At 41.6% G+C, this 23,660-nt stretch overlaps 1 protein-coding gene across 3 annotated transcripts in view; it reads right to left on the reverse strand.

Moving 5' to 3' along the window:
• Window positions 1–5,414: 5,414 nt before the first annotated feature.
• Window positions 5,415–23,660, reverse strand: part of KCND2 (potassium voltage-gated channel subfamily D member 2) — a 454,049-nt gene continuing 435,803 nt past the window's right edge. For 2 of the 3 annotated variants that reach the window (XM_050936204.1, XM_050936205.1), the window contains exons 4-8: window positions 23,204–23,302; window positions 20,560–20,655; window positions 18,368–18,427; window positions 12,964–13,211; window positions 5,415–6,059 (exon numbers count right to left, since the gene is read on the reverse strand). In XM_050936204.1, the coding sequence (XP_050792161.1) occupies window positions 5,882–6,059; window positions 12,964–13,211; window positions 18,368–18,427; window positions 20,560–20,655; window positions 23,204–23,302 (681 nt within the window). In that variant the 3' untranslated portion in view covers window positions 5,415–5,881. The remainder of the gene's footprint in view (window positions 6,060–12,963; window positions 13,212–18,367; window positions 18,428–20,559; window positions 20,656–23,203; window positions 23,303–23,660) is intronic. The other variant, XM_050936206.1, reaches the window with a different exon arrangement.

The raw sequence follows: 23,660 nt of genomic DNA on the forward strand, positions 1-23,660 counted from the left end.
ACCTTTCTACCTTCAGTTTTTGGCCTCTTGGCAAATACTGACTAGTAATATTCTTCCTCCCACACTCAGCCAACTCTTTCTTCTGTGTGCCAACACCTTGTCTTTCCTGCATTCTATCGTCTACATCTCCCCAATGCCGCACTACTCCCCAAAGTTCCACAGCCCCTACCTGTGCAAACAACACACACAAATACCTCCATGGGAAGTCAGTGGGACCGTTCACATGACAGTAAGTAGTGCATAAATGTCTGAAAGATGCAGTTATGACCTTAAGTCGTAGAGATGCTTCAAGTGGGACACTGAAGAAACCACTCACATGGGTGGGTGAATTTACACAGGGGCAGGATCAGGCAGGTAGCATAATGGGAACCTAAACCTAACTAGTATCTGGGTTCTACTGGAATATAAATACACTTCTACCCCACTATAACGTGGTCACGGGGAGCCAAAAATCCCTACCGTGTTATAGCTGAAACCCCATTATATCGGGGTAGAGGCGGCAGGGCTCCAGCGGTGATTTAAAGAGCTCTGGGCTCCAGCTGCTGCGGGGAGCCCCAGGCCCTTTAAATTGCCAGTGGAGCCCCTCTGCCACAGCCCCGGGGTAGTGGCAGTGAGGCTCCAGCAGTGATTTAAAGGGCCCTGGGCTCCTTGCAGCAGCCAGAGCCCCAGGCCCTTTAAATCGCTGGCGAGCCCCACTGCTGCAGCCCCGGGGTTGCCGTGGCAGGGATCCAGTGGGAATTTAAAGGGCCTGGGGCTCCCCACAGCAGCCGGAGCCCTGGACCCTTTAAAGAGCTGCTGGAGCCCCGCTGCTACCGCGCTATATCCGAACCTATGTTATATCAGGTCGCATTATAGCAGGGTAGAGGGCTAGTGATAAAGGCAGGGTATTTTCATGAGGCAGCCCTTGACTCTGGAATTTACTTTCCCCAAGGCTCTGCCAAAGCCTTAGTTTATTGGCCATATGTATTGGCCAAGGTTTATGTATTTTAGTCTTTTTGCTGGAGAGAGGATAATTATAAACTCTGCCTGCAGTAAACATAGCTAACTTGTTTTGTAAAGTGCCACATACATTTTAGGTAATAAGCAGTAACAAAAACAGAGGTCCTTGGTCATAGGTCACTATACAATTAAATGTCTTATACAGACCAGAATCCTGGTATCACTTTTGATGTTTTGACCATTGGAATATTAAAATGTGTGTGAAGCGCTGTTGATTAAATGAGATATTTAATATAGCACAGCAAATCTTGCTTCTGATTGAGTGAGCTTCTTTAGATGACTTGGAATGTCTTAAATACTTCAACAAGTACAGGAGTACTTGTGGCACCTTAGAGACTAACAAATTTATTTCAAATGTGTTAGTCTCTAAGGTGCCACAAGTACTCCTGTTCTTTTTGCGGATACAGACTAACACGGCTGCTACTCTTAAATACTTCAGACATTTCACACCCATCTATTCACTTTGGACACAATTCCTGTATCTTCCTTAGATATCCATGCCTAGATGTGACAAAGATGGGTGCTTTAGAAATAGATAGATAAATAACAAAGATAGACAGACAGATGGTAACTAAGTAAGCTAAATAAGTAACCAAGTATATCTTTCAATCTATAGCAATTCTAGATATGTAAGCACTTGTATCACCTACTCCCCTCTCTGGTCTACTCATGTCCAGTGACTACATTTAAAAATCTAGTGTCAGTTCCCTTCAGTAGTTGCATTTGGTTGTTGCTCCAGGAGAAATGATTCAAAGTATACTGCTATTGGCCATCTGATCAGTTGTATGAGTAGAGGTTTGCTTCAGTAACTATGGTTGCTGTATGCAAAATATGTATTATTGGAGGGAAATAGCTGTATGTGTTCTGAAAAATAGTCTACATGCCATGGAAAAACAAACAAATACTGACCCCAAGATCTGTATTTTTGCTATTTACTCATCTCCCCCCGACTCACCAACCTACAAGATTCTTCCTCTCCCATACATATGTCCTTTTCATTGTGTTATATGTGAGAAAGTCCTCAGGAATTTAATGTTTCTGTGGAAATGACTCTACAAATGCATAGAATCTAAGAGAGTGCTATGCTTTCAATAGGGTTTTTTTTTAAATAGCAGGACAATCAGTCTATTCAATTCTATGGGATGGTTTAAAAAAAGCTTGCAGAAAGAACACCCTCTTCAATTCTAAGGGCTTTTCTGTAGGAGAGCAGTCTAGAAGAGACTGTTAAATCCTTGGAACCAGTAAAATGGCATGCACATCAATACTACCATATCAATGGTTAATAAGAGGGAATTATTTACATTTGGTTATTTTCTTTTAGAATAGAACTACAATCTGCCATCTGCTGTTACACTAAAAAAGAATTTGACCATCTTAGCAAGAAGATTGTAAGAATAGAACTTGATGCCAGCACTGAAATAATGTGGCATCTGGGCAGGTTTAGCAGAATTGTTCTTGCCAAGATGTTTTCAAAAATTGTCATTTTAAAGGGTGGTTTTAAAAATAGGTAAGAGAGAGCTCACCTTGTTGGCAGTAATTTAATGGTCCCAATTCTATGGCCCACCTGACTATCTGACCTTCCACATGGCCATGTCAGCAGCCAAGGAATACATTGCCCACACCCCTCTTTCCACCTGGCCATTCCCCTGTGCTACTTGTTGGCAAAGGGGATGGCAAGGGAGTCCCTAGGTGTATCTCTTTGTACCAAAGAATCACTGGGCCCGTTGTTTCTATAGTGGTATAAATTTGTGTACACCTTGCATATAGGTTTGTTGCACGCATGTAGGCTGTTCCTTGAATCCGAACAGGAAAATGGGCTCCATGAATAATAAGTTACTGAAAAACCAGGTTGTCCCATTCAAGCATGCAGATCTTTTATTTAAATATTCCTCTGCTGTCTATTCATTCAGCATAACACATGTATTATGCTGTCTTCTGAAATACGTTAAATGAATTTCAAACAAAATTGTCAAAAACAACAACCTTGGTTTCTTTGTATGGTACACAGAAATAATTACATTTCATTTACAGCACAGATGCATTTTACAGTCATCAACAGTCATTCACTACCAAAACAGCATTTAAATCACCTAGAACACCAAAAGAATGTTTATTTTCCAAATTGAAAATAAATTAATCATTTTGCATAAGTGATATATGGAAATAGGAGACAAGAATGGCATTATGAAAAATCTTGCCAAATTATTTCTTAACATGTACTTTAAAAAAGAAGATAAAACTTGTAATCGGGGATGTAACCGCTATGCAAATATTGCTGTACCATATGAAAAATAAAATTAAGAGGCCAAATTCTTAAACCCTGTGTGATCTCAGTAGAGTCAATGGGATTGCACAAGGCCTAACTCAGTTCAGGGCTTGTCCCAAATGGTTTTCATCAACTGCCATCTTATATTAGTTTCCAGATGTAATTAATTAAGAAGCACCATGTGAGAAAGAAGAAGCTGTAATAGATTGTTAATAACAGGGCAGTTTTCATATCAGTAACTGCTTCAGCAAATGCTAGGAACAAAGCCAGTCTTTTTTTCATGAGTAATTATGAGTAGATGTAGGAAGCAAGTAAAAACTAATGTAGTGAACCCAGCTTTACAACACTGTAAGAGAGAGGAGATCAAAATAATTGATTTCAGTGGAATTACTTCATATGTTCACTGTTAGTCAGTGAAAAATCAGTGTGTTGATTCCTTAAAAGAAATTCAGGTTTTGATTCCATTTATATAAACAGTAGAAACTTGCTAATTTGCACAAATGAATGGGAACTGCATAGCAAATTAATCAAGTTTGTGAATAAGTGAACGAACATTAAGAAAACAAGGATCACCCATTGCAAAATATACTCTCTTCTTTTGTCAGCTGTAATTAGTTTTAATTTATGACAACAGCATAGTAGTGAATATTCCATAGCATACTTTGTAAAAATAAAATCTCAGCCCTCATTACAGCATCTGTTTTTAAATCTTTGCTTATGGATAAGGTGAGACCAAAAACTAGTTGTGTGGAGCAAAAAGAGTGTAAATTAGCAAGGTTCTACTTTCATAGTGTATTTCCTCTTAATATAAATGTTAAGCTCAGTCCAGGAGTGGTTAGTAATTGGTACCATAAATTATGGAACATACAACATTCAAACTATTAAATAACTATGTTTTTCACTTGTGGTAATGTCTTCTAATGCATAGAGCTTTTTGATTGGCATATATATATATGTTTAAATGGAGCCATGCGGTAATTTCTGCTGATACAGTATTTCTGCTATAAACACCTACTATTTCATGTGCACAACATTTTCAGGATGACAAACCTCTTCACGTTCTTGTCTTCTAGTAAATAAAACTGCAGTTAGCAGAAATCTTTTGGTAAGAAAATTTAGATTTCCATAAGACAATGAAGCAAAAAGGCATTTTAAATAGTAAAGTCTTTATGTCCATTTATGGCCCTGATCCTACAGCTAAATTCCCATTGGAGTCAATCATAATTTTGCAGAAAATCTCAAATCTCTAGTTTATCAGTGTTCTTGGGTATAGTCTTACAAGATATGAAGCCCCAAATACATTTTTGGATGCTGGCTTACAGATTACTACAAGGAGAGTTTTAGCAAAATGTCTTTGAATGCTCAACATAGCCAATATTCTGGATACCGCAGAAAAACACAGAGGTTTAGAGCTAAGTGTTAGTTTGTCACAAAACCCCTTTGTTTTAATTTCATTTCAAATGGGATTGACACTGTAACACCACACTAGAAGACTGGTTCAGGAAATACAAAGGTAAGCGTTTGCAGAACAAAAGATTAAGCCACTTCATGAAGAATCTTGGAATCCCAAAGAAGAAAGCAACATTAAATCAGATTAATGTTCTGCATCATGAAAATAGAGATTACAGTGGACGAAAAGGAGTATGAAAGAAAAGTACATTCATGGGACACAGTTTTGATTATATGGTTATTTAAAACTTCTCCACATTAGAGAAAATATTTTCTATTCATGGGGTTCATGGTGTAGGCGAAGTTGTGCAAAATATTTAAACAAATTAATCCTGATTCCTGATACAACAGATATACAATGAATTATTGCAGTTGTAGCAGTACCAAGGAAGCAAGATAAAACAATAATAAATATTGAACTAACTGAACACCTTGAGATCGCTAATGAGTGTTTGAGTAAGAAATACTGCATTTTCCAAAGGTAAGTTATTTGTACAACTACCATGGAACATTAACAATCGGCAGTAAGTGCACAGAAATGCCCCTTTCTACAGTAATATTTTATCATGCCTAATCTGAAAAACAACATAAGTAAACTGAGATCACAGCTCCAAAGAATTTCAGCATGCACTATGGTTGTATTTCTGCCAGTCAGCACAAACATATTTCCTATGAGCATTTTGTTTTCCCCCTTTTTCCCCCCTTTTTTTTTTTAAACAATAGGGAGTTTGTCAACAAGTTCATAGTTTATCAACAGGAAAAAATGAAGTTATCAAAATGTTTTTCATTGTTGTTTTGCATTCAGTCGGAACATAATGTTCAAATGTGGGGTATTTTTTGTTTGTTTTGTTTATTTTTTTTTAAAAAGTTCCCATGGTAATAAGAAGCATCAATGGGGGACATTTCATTGTGCTCATATAGTAAGTCAAAATGGTCACAGAAGATTGCGCTGTATAACCGTTCAGACGCTGTGTAGAAACTCTGTTTGGTTGCCTGCTTCACGCGCTACAACACTGAAACCCAAAATGTTTTAATTCTTCTGACCCCTTCAATCTGTGGCTGCGGTAACACTGACCAAGGGGGTATTGTCTTTTCCAGCTCTCTCCTTCTCCAGAACTCTTCTCATTGCTAGAGCTCAGTTGGCAAGTGGTCTTTATTCTAATTGTTTTATAAAGCAGATACTCTGACAATATTTCCTCCTGAATATGGGGGAGATTCTGACCTATTATCCCCTTCGGGTGTGGTCACTGAGGGTGTTGGGATGCTGATTATTGCTGTTGTGATGTAAGGCTGCTCACAGTTTAGCTTAACACACTCTTCCATTTTGGCATTTAAACTGGATCGGCTAAAGGAGAAAAAAATATTAATGATGTAAATGTTTACATTGTTATAAACTTCTCTGCTTATTCAATTCCATTATCCCAGCCAACTAGCTTAAAGTCTGTTTTGTTATCAGGTAGGAGAAACACAGATACACTGCAAACACGGCCTCTGCTCCTTTGGTCATTGGACATGCAGCATGTAGCTGAGGAAGAAAGATATTGACTCCTATTAAAATACTTAGCTCTCTTGGTGTTTTTCACAGAAACACAGGACTGAAAGGGACTTCCTGAGTCATCAAGTCCAGTCCGAGGCTATCACAGACATCCCCATCATATAAACCTGTTCATAAATTTATCTCCACACGTACAATTATCCAGACACTTTTTTTGGTTATTGTAGGTCCATTGTATTATTTTCTTATTTGTGGTTTTGCCAACACTAGGTTGTTCAGTCAGATACAACAAACCAGGAACTGATCTTAACAAGCATGAGGTTATGAGTTTTAGCTCTCTGGGGCAAGGGCCCCCTTTTTGTGGGTGCATTTCAGGAAAATCTTGAAATGTACAAAAGGAGGCGAGAGATGGGCTGAGTAGATTACAGGATGAATAAAGATTAAACTGCTGAGGAACTCTTGTCTTCTAAAATTTACCCAAACTCCTAGTCTTCCACAACAGTCTGTGACAGAGAGGAGGAGTCCTGGCTGCAGAGAATCCAGGGCTGAAGGTGGCAGTAGGACACGATCATAGATCAGTATGAAGGACAAAATCTTAACCCTCATTACAGGGTGGTTTTGTGGAGCAGTGTTTAAATGGAATCTAAGCCTAGGAAAGTGAAAGGAAGACCTGCACCCTAGTTTTAGGGATGTAGGACACTTTGGACAGGGCATTAAGAGGGCCAGCACCCAAAGAAGCAAAACAAAGCTGACCTGAACCCTGGTTACAAGACGGTCATTCTTTCCTTACACAAATTCTACCCCTTTAAACAAGGGTGGGAGCAGGGCTGGCCTTACCATGAAGCGAACTGAGGCGGCTGCCTCAGGTGCTGGACTGTGGGGGGGCACTACTAGGACCTAGAGTGTAGAAAATTCTGTTTGCTGCTGGTGCATATGTATTCTCTCTGCTCTAGATGCACAGAGATGGTGGAGTGCTGTGCTGGAGGAAGGAGAGCACACGAGATATAACAGGCAGGCAGGAGAAAAAGTGAGAGGCAATAACAGAAAGCAGCAGGAGCTGCAAGGAGAGAGAGGAGGAGGAGCCTCTTATGTACTTCTCTAGCACCCCCACGAGCCTGGACTGATTAACACCAGCTTCTCAGGGAGCTTCCTGTTTCCTGCTGCTTCCCTGAACCCACTTGAGGAGAACATGGAGTCAGCTGAAGTAGTAGGAGCCAGTTAGGCCCTTAAGACACTGATGTCTTCCCTCACTCAGACCCTGCTAGCCTGCTTATTTGTCCCCTTCAACTGAGTGTTGAGAGTCACTATAACTGGCACAGAACAGCAGTCATGAGTGAAAGAAGAAAACGCCCCTCTGGGGCAGCATTCAGAAAAAGAAAGCAAGCAAAGGAAGCTTTTCTATCTAAGCAGGAAGGAGCTCTCCTGATATACATAGACAGAGATGTTCACGGTGAGCCCTCCGGCCGCAGTGAGGATGTGAGTGGTGAGGAGATGCCTGATCTTCCAGTTAGAGTGCAGGTCACCTGGAAGCTACTGCAGCATCCATATCTCCATCTCAAATGGATGTAACCACATACATTGCTGAAGAAAAATGTAGATCAGAGAAGAGTGTGGTAGAGGCACAAGAAACAGCTGCTGCTGTTTGATCCAGGACTGTGGACACACTTGAGCAGTAGCCTGAGGGACTTCCTTGTACGGCATGGGCCACAGAAAATGAAAATAGAAGTTTCCATCCAACACATTACTGGCATGAAATCCCCAATGGTGGCAAAGTGGAGAGGCCATGGCTTATGTACTCAAAAACCCAGCATGCTGCATACTGTCTTTGTTGCAAACTCTTCCAGTCTAATGTTCCAGCCACATTGGGTCCTACAGGAACAAAGGACTGGAAAAATCTGGCTAGAAATCTAGCATGCCATGAGAAGGCAACAAATCACCAGAGAGCATTCCATAGGTGGAAAGAGCTTGAGATGGGACTAAGGTTAAAGGCCACCATAGATGATCAGCATCAAAAGAAGATTGCATCAGAGTGTCTTTACTGGCAAAATTTTCTGAAAAGGCTCCTTGCCACTGTGAGAATGCTTGCGACCCAAAACCTAGCACTGTGTGGCACTTCAGATCAGCTGTATGTGCCAAACAATGGAAACTTCCTTAAAATTGTGGAGCTGATGGCTGAGTTTTATGCTGTACTCCAGCAGCATCTAAGAAGCGTCACCACCCAAGAAATATACACACACCTTGGAAAAACAATTCTAAATCAGATCATACAGTTACTGGCAACAAAAGTCAAACAGAAGATTGTGGCAGATCTGAAGTCAGCAAGATATTACTCTGTTATTCTGGACTGCACACCTGACATCAGCCATATGGAACAAATGACTTTAATGGTGTGTTTTGTAACAAAAACAGAACCTAGTGAAAATGTCCCTGCAATGGTCACTATCAGCATTTTCTAGAATTTATTGACAAACATTAAGAAAAGGTGTGTTGTGAGCAAGACAAGAAAAGTCATTCTTCCGCTCTACTCTGCGCTGGTCAGGCCTCAGCTGGAGTATTGTGTCCAGTTCTGGGCACCGCATTTCAAGAAAGATGTGGAGAAATTGGAGAAGGTCCAGAGAAGAGCAACAAGAATGATTAAAAGTCTAGAGAACATGACCTATGAAGGAAGGCTGAAAGAATTGAGTTTGTTTAGTTTGGAAAAGAGAAGACTGAGAGGGGACATGATAGCAGTTAAAAGGATGTCATAAGGAGGTGGGAGAAAACGTGTTCATCTTAGCCTCTAAGGATAGAACAAGAAGCAATGGGCTTAAACTGCAGCAAGAGAGGTTTAGGTTGGACATTAGGAAAAAGTTCCTAACTGTCAGGGTGGTTAAACATTGGAATAAACTGCCTAGGGAGGTTGTGGAATCTCCATCTCTAGAGATATTTAAGAGTAGGTTAGATAAATGTCTATCAGTGATGGTCTAGACAGTATTTGGTCCTGCCATGAGGGCAGGGGACTGGACTTGATGACCTCTCGAGGTCCCTTCCAGTCCTAGAGTCTATGAATCTATGAAAACAGCTGGTATGACAAATGTGCTTCTTAAAAAACTGAAAGGTACGGGAATTGTGATAGCTGACATGAGAGGTCAGGGCTACGATAATGATGCCAACATGAGAGGAAAGAACATAGGAGTGCAGACAGAGACCCGAGAGTTAAACCCTCGAGCTTTTTTTGTCCTATGCAGTTCTTATTCATTGAACTTGATGGTCAGTGATGCAGCATCAGCTTCTAGCGAGGCTGCTGAATTTTTTAATGTAATTCAAAGCATCTATGTATTTTTCTCTGCATCAACTCATCAATGGCAAATTTTGAAGCAACATCTGGGAACATCCTCTCTGACACTTAAACCACTGAGTGCCACATGATGGGAAAGTCGAGTGGAGGCGATAAAGCCTATCAAACACCAAATTGGGAAGATAGATGATGCCATAGTTGCCATTATGGAGGATAATGCTATGACAGGAACTGTCCACGGGAGAACAGTGACAGAGGGAAATGGAATCACCAGAAACGTACATAATTTCAAATTTCTATGTGGCTTAGTGTTGTGACATGACACACTGTTTGAAATAAATGTTGTAAGCAAGAGACTCCAAGGTGTTGACCTTGATATATCTGGAGCAATGGAATAACTGGACAAAGCAAAGTCATGCCTACAGTTTGACCAGCCAGATGAGGGATTTCAAAATGTTCTGAAGAATGCACAGAAGTTGGCAGAGGAACTTCACACTGAAGCTATTTTCCCACCCATTCAAGAATACAAAAGTCACCGAAGAAGACATTTGGATTATAAGGCACAGGATAATCCCATAAGAGACCCCAAACAACAATTCAAAGTTGAATTCTTTAACCAGGTGCTAGATTGTGCAATACAGTCAGTTGAGGAACGCTTCATGCAGCTCAGGGAACACAGCAGTATATTTGGGATGTTGTATGATATTCCAAAACTCCGCACTATACCTGAAGAAGACCTATACCAGCAATGCAGGGAACAAGAGACAGTGTTGACACAAGATGACATGTGATATCATTGCAAGTGATTTAGGTGATGAACTGAAAGCCGTTTCAAGATACATTTCAGTAGGATCACCTCCAAAGGCTGTTCTGGAATATATGTGCACAAATAAGATGACCACCCTCTTTCCAAGTGTTTTTGTTGCTCTGCGCATAGAATTCTACCCCGATATAATGCAGTCCTTGGGAGACAAAAAAACTCACTGCGTCGTAGGTGAGACCACGTTATATCAAACTTGCTTTGCGCCCCCCCTATTCCTTGTTCCCTGACCGCCCCCTCCAGAGACCTCTGTCCCTAATCACCCCCAGGACCCCACCCCCTACCCAACCCCGCTGTTCCCTGACTGCTCCGACCCCTATCCACCCCCTGCCCCAACAGGCACTCAACATCAGCGTCAGGAAGCGGAGCAGCCCGGCCCCAGTCCTGTCCACTCTGCCAGCTCCCAGCCACGGCGCTCCACTTCCTGCCGTCGGTGAGTGCGGGGAGGTTGGAGAAAGGATGTCCCTCCGCACTCACTTGCAGCGAGAAGCAGAGCAACACGGCCCCAGCCTGCTCCACTTTCCTTGCCCTGGCCCCAGCTGTATTCCTGGGGGGCAGCTGGGGAAAGGTCCTGCACTCACCTGCGGCGGGAAGTGGAGCGCCACGGCTGGGAGCTGGTGGAGCGGAGCTGACTGGGGCTGGACTGCTCCGCTTTCCACTGCCGATGAGTGCTGGGAGGCTGGGAAAGGACACCCTCCACACTCACTGGCGGTGGGAAGCAGAGTGACATGGCTCCAGCCTGCTCCACTCTGCCACCTCCCAGCCAGGGCGCCCCGTTTCCCACTGCAGGGGAGTGCGGGGAGGTTGGGGAAAGGACACCCCCCGTACTCACCTGTGGCAGGAAGCGAGTGCTGCAGCTGGGAGCTGGCGGAGTGGACCGGGCTGGGACCGGGCTGCTCTGCTTCCATTGCTGGTGACTGCAGGGGGGATCCCTTCCCCTAAGCCTTCTCCCCCGAGCGACATGGCTGGGGCCGGGGTGAGGGAAGCAGAGCGGCCTGCTCCTGGCCCCCTGCTAATCCTTGGGCCACTCTGGGACTGCGGGGCCCCCAAAAGTGCCCTCCCATAGCTACTGCCCCCCAGACCCTGGGGGGAGCCCCTGACTGCCCCCGACACCCTCTGTCCCTTATCGAACCCCTCAGTCCCAGCAAGTCAGTAACAGAGCAGAAATCACAGTCCCATGCTTTTTGCTCCAGACTTTGTGGGCTACTGAACTACTATCTGTATATCACATGAGCAGTGACTCACAGTATTTTGTATTCACAATTATCAGTTTAGACATGCACCTGGGGGTGGGTTCACGTGCACACTGAGCTGCTGGGTGGACTGTATATTTGTTCTTGGGGGTGGTTCCCAAGCAGTAAGAGAAACAGTTAAAATCTAAATTCATTGGATTGTGAGATTTACTTCTATATGTACCTGTGTATTGTTGATTTTAATTCTTCTGTCTTTGTGCTGTGAGGGAAGGGTGTGCTGGAACAGCACCCAGCAGAAGACAAGTCAGAGCCAGACAGAATTATTTGTGAAATACTTGGACTGTGGATGCTGATTCCACATATGGTTGCCAATCCGCCAGGAATTAAAGATTAATCTTTAATTAAATATTAAGTCATGTGATTAAACCTCCAGGAATATGTCTCCCTCCAGAACCCTTGAGTAATGGCAGAAAAAGTTATCTCAGCTGCAAGTCAAGGAGCTTCTGGGCTGCTCATGGCAGTGAATTTCTTACTTGCCAGCTATTCAGAATTTCACTTAAGATCAATCGCTATAGCAACTTGTGCTGAAAGTGATGTTTTTTAAATGAAGGTATATTTTAGTTCAACAGACAAACACTTTTAAGTCTAGCATGACTTTACTGGTGTTTTCAAAGGCTGTATTCATACACACAAATATCAGCACCAGGTACTTTATATGTGAGGGTGCAGAGAAGATAAGGAAATGCTTGCTCCTTAGCCTCTGGTGCTACATATTTTCAAATTTTTCCAATAACTTCCCTAGCCAGAGATTATAAAACTAGGGAACTGGACTGGGACTCAGGAGATCTCATTTTAAGTCTCAGCTTTGTCACAGACTTTCTGTTTGAACTTCATGATGTCACAATCTTCTTGTGTCTCTGTACCTCAACTAAGAATAGGAATAATAATACTCTTCCCTTTTTCAGTCTTGTATAATTGAATTGTACACTCTTCCAGGTAGAGACTGTCTCTTATCATGTGTTTGTACAAGATCTGGAACACCTGGGTCCCAATTTCAGCTGGGGTCTCTAGGTGCTATTGCAATACAAATAATAAATATTACAATATTTTTTCTGTGGTTTGCATAAGCATTTGCTAAACAAGGACTAAATCCCAATGGCAGCTGGAGGTGCAAAGCCTCTCAGGCTCTGGGCCCATATTATTTACCTTGATCTGCCATTTCAAGATTTCTGTGGCTTAAGAACCCCTACCCCAATAAGACTCAAGAAAAGAAGTGCTCGTTTGAATGGGCAGCCACTTACACATTAATACTAAGGAACGCGGCTTACTTATTTTGAATTTGCATCAGATAACACCTTCCCACTTCCCAGGTATAGATTGTATAGACTACAATCTATACCTCTTCCTTACTGAGCAAAGGTTTACCATAGCATTGCATCTCAGATTGCTGTTTAAAATAAATACCTGTTAGATAGAGATGTTCGCTCCACACATCTGATCTGAATGGTACTAAGTTCTTGTATGCTGCCTGGGCGGCTGCCAGTTATATTAGTGTTTGGAATGCGGAAAGTCTTTTTATGTCGTCGTGAGCAACAAGTGCTGGTAACGCCTTGTTGGGAAGAGAGAGAGGGGCTGTCGCTTGAGGATCGATTGACTGTGGATACCTCCATGCAGCTGTCTTCATACACATGTTCATCCACAAACTCATGATTCTGGTCCAGAGCAATCAAAAAGATGGTAAAAGCACACACACAAAAAGATAGGATTATAACTGAAAACATTCATGATGCTGATTGTCAAAATCCACTGTGTTAGGGCTTGCTTAATTTTACACAACCAGAGTCTGGGAAAATGACAAGGATTGCAATTTTCAGCCCATATCAGGATGGGTTGAATATATTAAAAGTGTCACTACAGAGTCAAAATTACCAAACCATTAACTTCAGTTTTCAAAAAGTTAATGCAATTTTTTTTGTAGGATGGCAAACCATTACTCAGATATTCTTATTAGGAGCTATAGTGTAATCTATAAAAAAAAAAATTGAAACATTTTCCAGACTTTTTCAATTCTGTTTATATAAATGCTCTAAATGGGAGTAACAACATCCATGATTATGTTTAAATATAGTAAAATAATACTGACTTTAATTTTTGACTCAGTTTGTAAAATGTCATCTTAAAATAAAGGTGTGAAACCATGACTTGAAACAATACATTGCACGATCCAGGAATAAGTCTGTATTTATCAAAAAGTAAAATGCAACCTCAACTGTAGTGTCCATTGGAAAGAAGCTAAAATAAATACGAACCATTCCCTACAGAGGTTACTATTGCTAGTTATAATAGCTTAATATATCTAAATTAGTTCATAAAACAAATATTCAGTGAAATAGTATTTATTCACGGGATCTTTGCTTAATCCCAACATAGACAGAAATCCTATAGGCACATCATAGTGAGTGACCTATGGAAATTCCAAGTACAGTAATAGCCATTGTACTTTGACTCTTCATATGTGATTATGAATCATAGAATATCAGGGCTGGAAGGGACCTCAGGAGGTCATCTAGTCCAACCCATTGCTCAAAGCAGGACCAATCCCCAGACAGATTTTTACCCCAGTTCCGTAAATGGGCCCCTCAAGGATTGAACTCACAACCCTGGGTTTAGCAGGCCAGTGCTCAAACCACTGAGCTTTTGACTCACACGAGTGCAACTGCCTCAGTTTCTCTGCACACCAAAAAGGGTAAACTGGTGGCGTGGTTTTACATTGTAAGAATATATGCAGTAGTATTAAGGTAGAATCCCAAGACGAAATGGACAACAGGATGCTGATGCTATTAATCTCATTATTTTGGACTGTTTGAGACAATGTCTGTTTCCACATTCCCAACTGCGGATGCTTTGACACTGAGTTGGGAAACACTGGTTTACACTCCACATAATCCCATTTACTTCAATTGGGTTGGTTCTCTGCATTTTCATTTACCAGGGGCTAGCCTACACTGGAATCGCTCTAGTGACAGAGCGCACGTCCAGACTAACCCGCGGCATCGGAGGGTTAAAATCGATTGCTCGGGGATCGATATATCGCGTCTAGTCTGGACGCGATGTATCCATCCCCGAGCGCGCTTACATCGATTCCGGAACTCCATCAACCCGAACGGAGTTCCGGAATCGACACGGAGAGCCGCGGACATCGATGCCGCGCCGTCCAGACGGGTGAGTACCTCGATTTTAGAAATTCGACTTCAGCTACGTTATTCCCGTAGCTGAAGTTGCGTATCTAAAATCGATTTTAATACCTAGTCTGGACGTGGCCATAGTTGTACCAATGTAGCTGTGCTGCTGTAGCGCTGCTAGGGTAGATACGCCATGCCGATGGGAGAGAGCTCTTCCATCGCCATAATCACTCCACCTCCCCGAGCAGTGGTAGCTATGCTGTCAGGAGAGCATCTCCCACTGACAAAGCACTGTCCATACCGGTGCTTACGTCGATGTAATTGATGTCACGCGGGAGGGAGGCTTTTCCACACCCCAAGCAACTTAAGTTATACCAAAGTAAGCACTAGTGTGTACAAGCCCCACGATAAGGAAAACTATTTCCTTCCCTAAAGAAGGATCTACTAACATGGAATGTCATTCAGCTGCCAATAGGTACTCTGCGAATACATTCATGTTGTCCAAAAGAAACATAGCATAAGTAGAAGAAAGTAAGTACACATTCATCAGCAAAGTGAGCACCAGCACAGTAATTTCCTAAGGCAGCTGAATGTTTGGTACAACTGGAAATAATTTGTTCAGCATGCCATTGCCGTCTGCTCTCCCTCATACCCTCCTTGACCCATATAACAGTCAGGTGTCATCTTGTGTGGAAGGAAATGGTGTAGAAGAAAATGATTTCAAGTGACACAAGAAGAAAGAACTGCTTGTGTATCTTCCTTGAAAATTGACTTTACCCAGTTAATGTTCATAAACAAGACTTCAAATGCAATTAGAGTCTGGATATGGGATACAGAGAGAGAAATTACTTAATAACTGTCTTCAGGTTATAGGGGCTTCCAGTATGTTTGCCAAGATCTCTGGTAGTTTTCCAATAGAAAACATTTTGTGCTTCCTAAAGCTATTATGGAGCTATCAAACAATTCAATTAGCCTAGTCTATTAAAGAGTGATGCTGAGTGAACTTTTAATATAGATTGGAGATATTTTGAAATTATATAATGGCTGAAACAAATATATTGAATTATACATGTCAAGTTTCCAGCATATGGGATATATTAATTTATTGTCATACAATGAACTTTGACATATTGGATTTAAAATATGCATTTAGGAATGCAAGTCTAAAATAATTAAAATGTAAGAAGTCCAGATTTCTTCTGTGAGCTGTAAATTAACTGTTGTATATTAGCTGAAAAGATATCCTATAAAATTCCTCTCTGAATACAAGTGTTGCCATTACAAAAGTAATTTCAAAGAAGAAAGCTACAGGCCATAACCTGCCAGCCACTGCACTTTTCAGAGAAGATGAAAAGAGATGAAAGGCTCAGCGGCCTAAAAATGTTGGAAAGAAGGTAGAGGAGCCAAAGTTGCTTCTGTTGGATGCTGAGGAAGTCCTTCTGCATAAAGCCCCTTGTGACTAGTGTCCACTGTCTTCAAAGAAGGAAGGGAGGCTTAGAAGGTGTGTGGCTAGTTTTATCTCCACCCTGAATAAACAAACACTCCTCACACCATTAGATGAATATTCCCAAACTTGCATTTTCTCACTTAACGTTTGGGAAGGCATGAACTGGCCATCTGACTTTATCAATTGATCAGTTACAAATAGAATATATACACCTGCTCCTAAGCTATTACCTGCCTGTGTTGTGGGTGTGCACATATCTGGGAGTTAGGACTCAACAGCCAAGAAAATTGTTGTATGCAGTATTATTGTAGCCATGTTGGTCCCAGGATATTAGTGAGAGAAGGTGGCTAATTGGACCCACTTCTGTTGGTGAGATAAGCTTTCAAATTTACACAGAGCTCTTCTTTGGGTCTGGGGGGAAAAACTCAGTGTCACTGCTAAATACAAGGTTTGAACAGATTGTTTAGTATATCTTTTCAAACCTTGTATTTAGCAGTGACATCGAGTTAGTTTCCCAGATCTGAAGCAAAGCTTTGTGTAAGCTCAAAAGCTTGTCTGTCTCACCAACAGAAGTCGGTCCAATAAAAGATATTACCTCACCCACCTTGTCTCTCAAGAAAATTGTTGACAAGCAAATAAATGGCATGTATATTCCATAAAATAAGACCAGGCTTTTCCTATACATTTTTTGAAGAGCCACTGTTAAAAAAGAAAAAAAAAAGATCAAGTTTTCCTTCATTAATAACTTGGGGAGATGGAAAAGCTTTCGGGCCTGATTCAAGTCTCATCCAAGTGAATGGGAGTCTTTTTTATTCAGTTTTCTGAGAGTTGGACCAGGCCTGTTGCTAAGGCGAAAGTTTGCGAATTCATTTGCAAAGTTCAAGTGGAAAGCAATGTCCAAAGCAGATGTCTATGACTGAGGGCAAGTCTACACTACAGCACTACGTTGGTGTAGCTGCACTCATGACGCTATGCTACTGTAGCCCCTCAGGTGAATACATGCCATGCCGACGGGAGAGTGCTTTCCCGTCAGCATAATTACTACACCTTGGTGAGAAGCGTACACTATGTTGGCAGGAGAATCTCCTGCCAACATAGCGCCAGTGTGAACAGCGTGAAACTTGCATCACTTGGGGGAGAGGAGGCTTTTTCACACCCCATAAGGATATAAGTTAGATCGACTTAGGCTATAGTGTAGACATGCCCATAGTTCTACTATGGTATGCCTCAAAAGTGTTCCAAAAGGATAAAACTGTAGTAGGTGAGAGAGGTTGTCAGGAGACTCCTTTGTAATATACATTTAAAGCCAGACAGTTTGTGCTATACTTTAAATCAGAAATGAATATGAAAAAAAGACAGCATGTAAAAAGCATAAGCACCTGAAAGATGACACATAAGTAACTAAATGACAAACAGCAACTGGACCACATTAATTACAAGGCAATTGAATAAACAGGCTGTGAAAATAAAAAATATGAAGTTATACACGTACATAAGTTGTATTTTAATTTAATAACGTATGTAACGGAGAAATTGTTATTATGCTCTCACTTGAACAGGAGCAATAAAAAAAGGCTTCTGCATATACTTTCTGTTTTGAATACAGTAGATGCAGTGCATAAAAGTCCAACATTAAACAATAAAACTAAGACAAAACATCAAAACTTTGTGCTATATGTGCATACCTCATAGAGAAGTTATACAATGACTAGAAAATGCCACTTGGCAATTTTTCATCTTGAAACTCAGCCACATATGTCGTAACATATTACATTTTTGGGAGGAAAATGGACCCCAAAATTTTTTTGGAAACCTTTGATTCATGAAAATCAAATGCATGATTCTCTAACCTTCTGATTCCATGAATATGACGAGCATTGAGCAATGTATGAGGGAAAATTAACATAGTTTGCTAGACTTGCAAATGATGAGACATGATGCCTGTGCACATATAGACAACCTCTGATTTTTTTCTGCTGTAATGCACCTTCCTACATTTAGCTTGTAACATGTCAACCACAGAGATGGGTACCAGCCACAAAATTCAGATCCCAGTTCTGATTTCCAGCACCTAAAATTTGAGTGTTTGAATCTAGAATTTGGGCCCATCTCTGGTCAACATGATCTAAATTCTTTGTCAGGAAATGGCAAAGTATTGTACATACTGATGGTCACTACCAGATAATTTGTTAGGTGCATCTACATTTGATAAAATCAGAGCTAAATTTGTAAATTGTACCTTAAATGGTGTTGAACAGCTTATTGATAAGATGGGATCATCCACAACATAAGATAAACCCTACATGGCAATATGGTGACAGGAGAGAAAATATAAGGACAAATATAGATTATTTTACCATTTCCCCAATGTGAAATTATTACATTTACAAAGGTTACACTCAGTGTAATTCTTCATGTCCTTAGGTTCCTTAGGAAATAATAAACAGGAAATGATGTAAAAACAATAATGATCAGGATAACAGAAATGCCTTTGTGACATTTCTGACCAGAAATATTTTATCTGTGACTGAGACATATGGCTTGTTAATATTCAAAGTCAATATGGATCATGAGGCTAATACACCTTTAAGATAAACAAGGGAGTGGTATGGCTAGCATCATATCCAACCGTGCTGGACTTCCCTAAGTCCTATGGATAAGGTACCCCTTCTGTAGCTCGGTGAACCTGAGATCGAGTGAGACTCCAACCCACAACCTTCAGGATTGCAGTCAATCGCCTTAACCACTTGGTGTCCACACCTCATTCTTATTAATATTACTGAAGTGTTATTATGTTTTAATTTAACATTCATGATGGCTGTATAGTTATCCAGATATTAAGCAGTAGACACATGCATACAATTATCCGTTTTTGACTGCTTGGAAGTTTTTAACCAAAGCAGGTGTGCTTTGGTGGTTGTGAATTATATCAGTTATTCCTGTAAGGGGCTGTCAGAGTGGAGGCTACACCAGAGGTGGGAAAACTACAACTTAAGAGCCACATTCAGCTCACAGGACCCTCCTGTTCGGCCCCTGAGCTCCTCGCCAGGGAGGCTAGCCCTCGGCCCCTCCTCTGCTGTTCCACCACCCCCACAGCCTCAGTTCACTGCGCCACTGGTGCAATGCTCTGGGTGGCAGGACTGCAAGCTTTTGCCAGGCAGCGCAGCTGCAGAGCTGCAGCCTGACCTGATGCTCTGTGCTGCACAGTGGCATGGTTGGCTCCAGCTGGGCGGAGTGGCTGCCTGTCCTGGTACTCTGGGTGGCGTGGCTGTAGCACCGCCAGCCACTGATGCTCCACGCAGTGCAGTAAGGGGGCAAGGCGCAGGGGAGGTTGGATAGAGGGCAGGGGAGTTCGGGGTGGTGATCAGGAGGCAGGGGTGTGGATAAAGGTTGGGGGGTCAGAGGGAGAACAGGGGGGTTGAATGGGTGCACGGGTCCTGGGAGACAGTCAGGATAGAGACGGGGGTTGGATGGGGTGGCAGGGGGCAGTCAGGGGTAGAGGTTCTGGGGAAAGTCAGGGAGAAGGGGTGGTTGGATGGGGCAGAGGTCTGGGGGGCAGTCAGAAATGAGAGGAGGGGTTGATGGGATGGTGCGGGGCAGTCAGGGGCATGGGTCCAGAGGCAGTCAGGGGACAGGGAGGAGTGGATGGGACAGAGGTCCCGGGGGGCCATCAGGGGACAGGGAACGGGGTGTTGGATGGGGCAGGAGGCCATCAGGGGGTGAAAAGGAGGGGGGTTCGGATAGAGGCCAGGGCCGGGCCACTCCTGGCTATTTGGGGAGACACAGCCTCCCCTAACCGGCCCTCCATACCATTTCGGAAACAGATGTGGCTCTCAGGCCAAAAAGTTTGCCTGCCCCTGGGCTAAACGATTCTGTAGTGCTGCACCTGCATCTCAGTTCAGAGGATGAAGTTGCAGAATAAGATGGTGAGTACTCTCAACTTTCACTCACTTAAATTGGAGTTCAGTGCTCACATCGCAGGAAATGCTCAGCAACTCATAGGATTGAACCTAAGGACCCAGAACTTCACTCCTTGCCAAGGAGAAAGCTTGAATTGCCTGAATTGGGAATTTTGCATGAGTAAGGACTGGAGGATGGAGTCCCTAGAAACTTTACTGTAGCAACGTGTGTAAACATGCAAATCATAAACTAACTCTCTGTATAAATATACATAAATCCAGATCCCCAGCTGGTGCCTATTGGGGTGTCCCATTAAGGTTAATGTCCTGATGTCAGTTGAGGATCTGATCTATGATCTTTAAACGTTACTATGTACATTGCATGAAAATAAACTAGAAAATTTCTAAATCAGCCCAATCTATAAAATAGCTTTTGGTCCTGGGTAAGACTGTAATGTGAGGAATTAGGAGAAATAAGCTACTACAGAACCAAAATTAGGTTTACAGGAAGACAATGATTCCATTTTCTTACCGTGGTTTTTTCCAGACAGTGAAGCAGGTGGTGGTGCTGTGTTTCAAAGGAAGAGCCAGATTTGCTAAGAAAGTTCTGTTCTTCCTCCTTGTTGGACTGTAAATACATAGAATTCTCTATTATTTTCATTTTTGAACAAAAGTCTCTTAGCCAAATATTTGATGAAAACAGACTCAGGGTGTATACTGCAATATACCTGCAGTGCTTTATCAGGGCAAAACTACATGATATAAAATAAATCAGTTTGCGCATGATGTCTTTTTTGTTTATTAATCAAAATATTTTCTCTGCTTTCCTTGCAACCCTTCTTGAACGTCTCAAACCTCAGCATTTCCACAGAATCATAAAAATGTAGGGCTGGAAGGGGCCTCAAGAGGTCATCAAGTCCAGGTCTGGGCTGTGGTAGGCGCAAGTAAACCTAGATTATCCCTGATAGGTGTTTGTCCAATTTGTTCTTAAAAACCTTCAGTGCCAGGGATTCCACAACCATCCTTGGAAGCCTATTCCAGACCTTAACTACCCTTAGAAAGTTTTTCCTATTGTCTAACCTAAATCTCCCTTGGTGCAGATTAAGCCCATTACTTCTGTGTTCTATCTTTAGTGAACGTGGAGTACAATTATTCACTGTCCTCTTTATAATAGCCCTTCACATATTTGAAGACTGTTATCAGGCTCCCCTTCGGTTTTCTATTCTCAAGACTAAACATTTCCAGTTTTTATAACTGTCATAAACAGATAGCTAAGGGTTAATGTTCTTTTACCTGTAAAGGGGTAACACCAGTAACCTGAAACACCTGACCAGAGAACCAATCAGGAAACAAGACTTTTTCAAATCTGGGTGGAGGGAAGTTTGTGTCTGAGTTCTTTGTTCTCTGTCTGGTGTCTGGCACTCTCGGCTATGAGAGTGATTTTTTCTGTCTCCTGCCTTTCTAATCTTCTGTTTCCCAGTTGTAAGTACAGAAAGATAAGACAGTGGTTTATATGTGTTTTTTTTTTTGTATTTACATGTGTATAGTTGCTGGAGTGTTTTGAATTGTGTTCTTTTTGAATAAGGCTGTTTATTCATATTTCTTTTAAGCAATTGACCCTGTATTTGTCACCTTAATACAGAGAGACCATTTTAATGTATTTTTCTTTCTTTTTATATAAAGCTTTCTTTTTAAGACCTGTTGGAGTTTTTCTTTAGAAGGGGACTCCAGGGAATTGAGTCTGTAGCTCACCAGCGAATTGGTGGGAGGAAGAAGTCAGGGGGAAAATTTACTAAGATTTACTAAGCCTGACTTTGCATACCCCCTGGGTGAAGAGGGAAGTACTTGTGTTTCCAGGACTGGAAATAGGGAGGGTGGAGTCCCTCTGTTTAGATTCACGGAGCTTGCTTCTGTGTATCTCTCCAGGAACCCAGGGAGGGAACACCTGGAAGGGAGAAGGGGGAGGAAAGGGTTTATTCCCCTTTGTTGTAAGACTCAAGGAATTTGGGTCTTGGGGTCCCCAGGGAAGGTTTTTGGGGGGACTAGAGTGCCCCAAAACACTCTAATTTTTTGAGTGGTGGCAGCTTTACCAGGTCCAAGCTGGTAAGTAAGCTTGGAGGTTTTCATGCTAACACCCATATTTTGGACGCTAAGGTCCAAATCTGGGAAATATGTTATGACAATACCCCTTCCCTGAAACTCAGGCTTGCTAAGCTTTTTGTCATTTTTGTTGCTCTTCTCTAGACTATCTTCAGTTTATCCACACCATTGCTAAAGTGTGGTGCCCAGAACTGGGTGGCCTTTTGTGTATAGTTAGAACAATGCAACTTACAGATGTAATCATCATGTTAAGGTGCTGAGTGTAAAATCAGCACACACTTAAATGGTCATAAATCTAACTGATGGTAAAAGATTTTCCCCTGTGTAAGGGCCTGTTTTAAAAAAGAAATTGCACATAATTGTCTTATTTCCTCTTGAGATTCTTTAATAATGCTGAAGAATTTGTGGTATTACCCTTTATACAAAAAAATCATGTCACTGACTAATCCCAAACCACTGAGTTCAAAAAGTGTACAGCAGATGTTACAGACACAGAATGAAGAATTATGTAGAAAACGTTTCCTGATTTATTAAATGCTTTCATCATTATTCATTAGAGGGCACTAAACTAAATTGGGATGAAAATGGGACTATATCAAATGTCAAAATTAGAGATGGGCAAAAAACGTCCTCTAGGTCCCAACACTCCAAACTTTGGGATGTATAAAATCCAGATTTATATTTAGTTGCTTGAGCACATTTGTAATTAAAATGTTATTTCTCAGACCATAAAGATCAGATCTAGATCAACATTTTTCCAAAATTTGAGGGTGCCCAGATGCAAGATCTTTGTTTGACTCAGAGAGATTTTTTATTTGAACCAAACTTGTTTAAGTTTGGGATGTATTTGAATCCAGAGTTTGTGAACCATCCTATCCTTTGTTACTTTATATAATGTCATCCAGTTCTGTAACTTGCTTAAACAATAATAGTTCAATTTGTCCTTCTTTAACCTACTTCTACTGAGAGTATTACTTACAGAGTCAGATTGACTAGTCCTGATGATAAATAGAATAAATGGCAGCTGTGCTTTTATTAAGTAGCTATTCTGGAGCTGGATTACATAAATATATTACCTGGTGAAGCTGGTTACTCAGTAAGCCATTTCGTTTGCTCTGCATGTAAGCATTAGCAGTCCCACTCTTTGCTGCTCGAATTCTAGCAAGTCTGGCTTTCTGTGCAAAGGAGACAAAAAGAAATGGTGGCACTTCTACTTGTATCCATTAGTCTGTTTATAGAAAGCAGCTAATTGGAATCCGCTGTTTATGAATACCAATGTCATAATCGCTAAAGTGATGGTCATTCAGGCAACAAATCAAAAGAGTGTTTTCCTGGTTAAACTGCAAATTAGCTAGCAGCTTTTGTTTCTTTCCATGAATCAGCCAATTGGAACAATGATTTGGATAAATGATTATAGATATTCTCATAATATTAGGCAAATTATATTTTCCTTTTTCTGTAGTAGTGATCATGTCACTTCTATATCTGTCTTGAAGGTCAGGAATGTTGCTTCCATCTCAACCTATGTCATTT

Source organism: Gopherus flavomarginatus, chromosome 1 (assembly GCF_025201925.1).
Source record: "Gopherus flavomarginatus isolate rGopFla2 chromosome 1, rGopFla2.mat.asm, whole genome shotgun sequence".
Taxonomy (NCBI): Eukaryota; Metazoa; Chordata; order Testudines; family Testudinidae; genus Gopherus; species Gopherus flavomarginatus.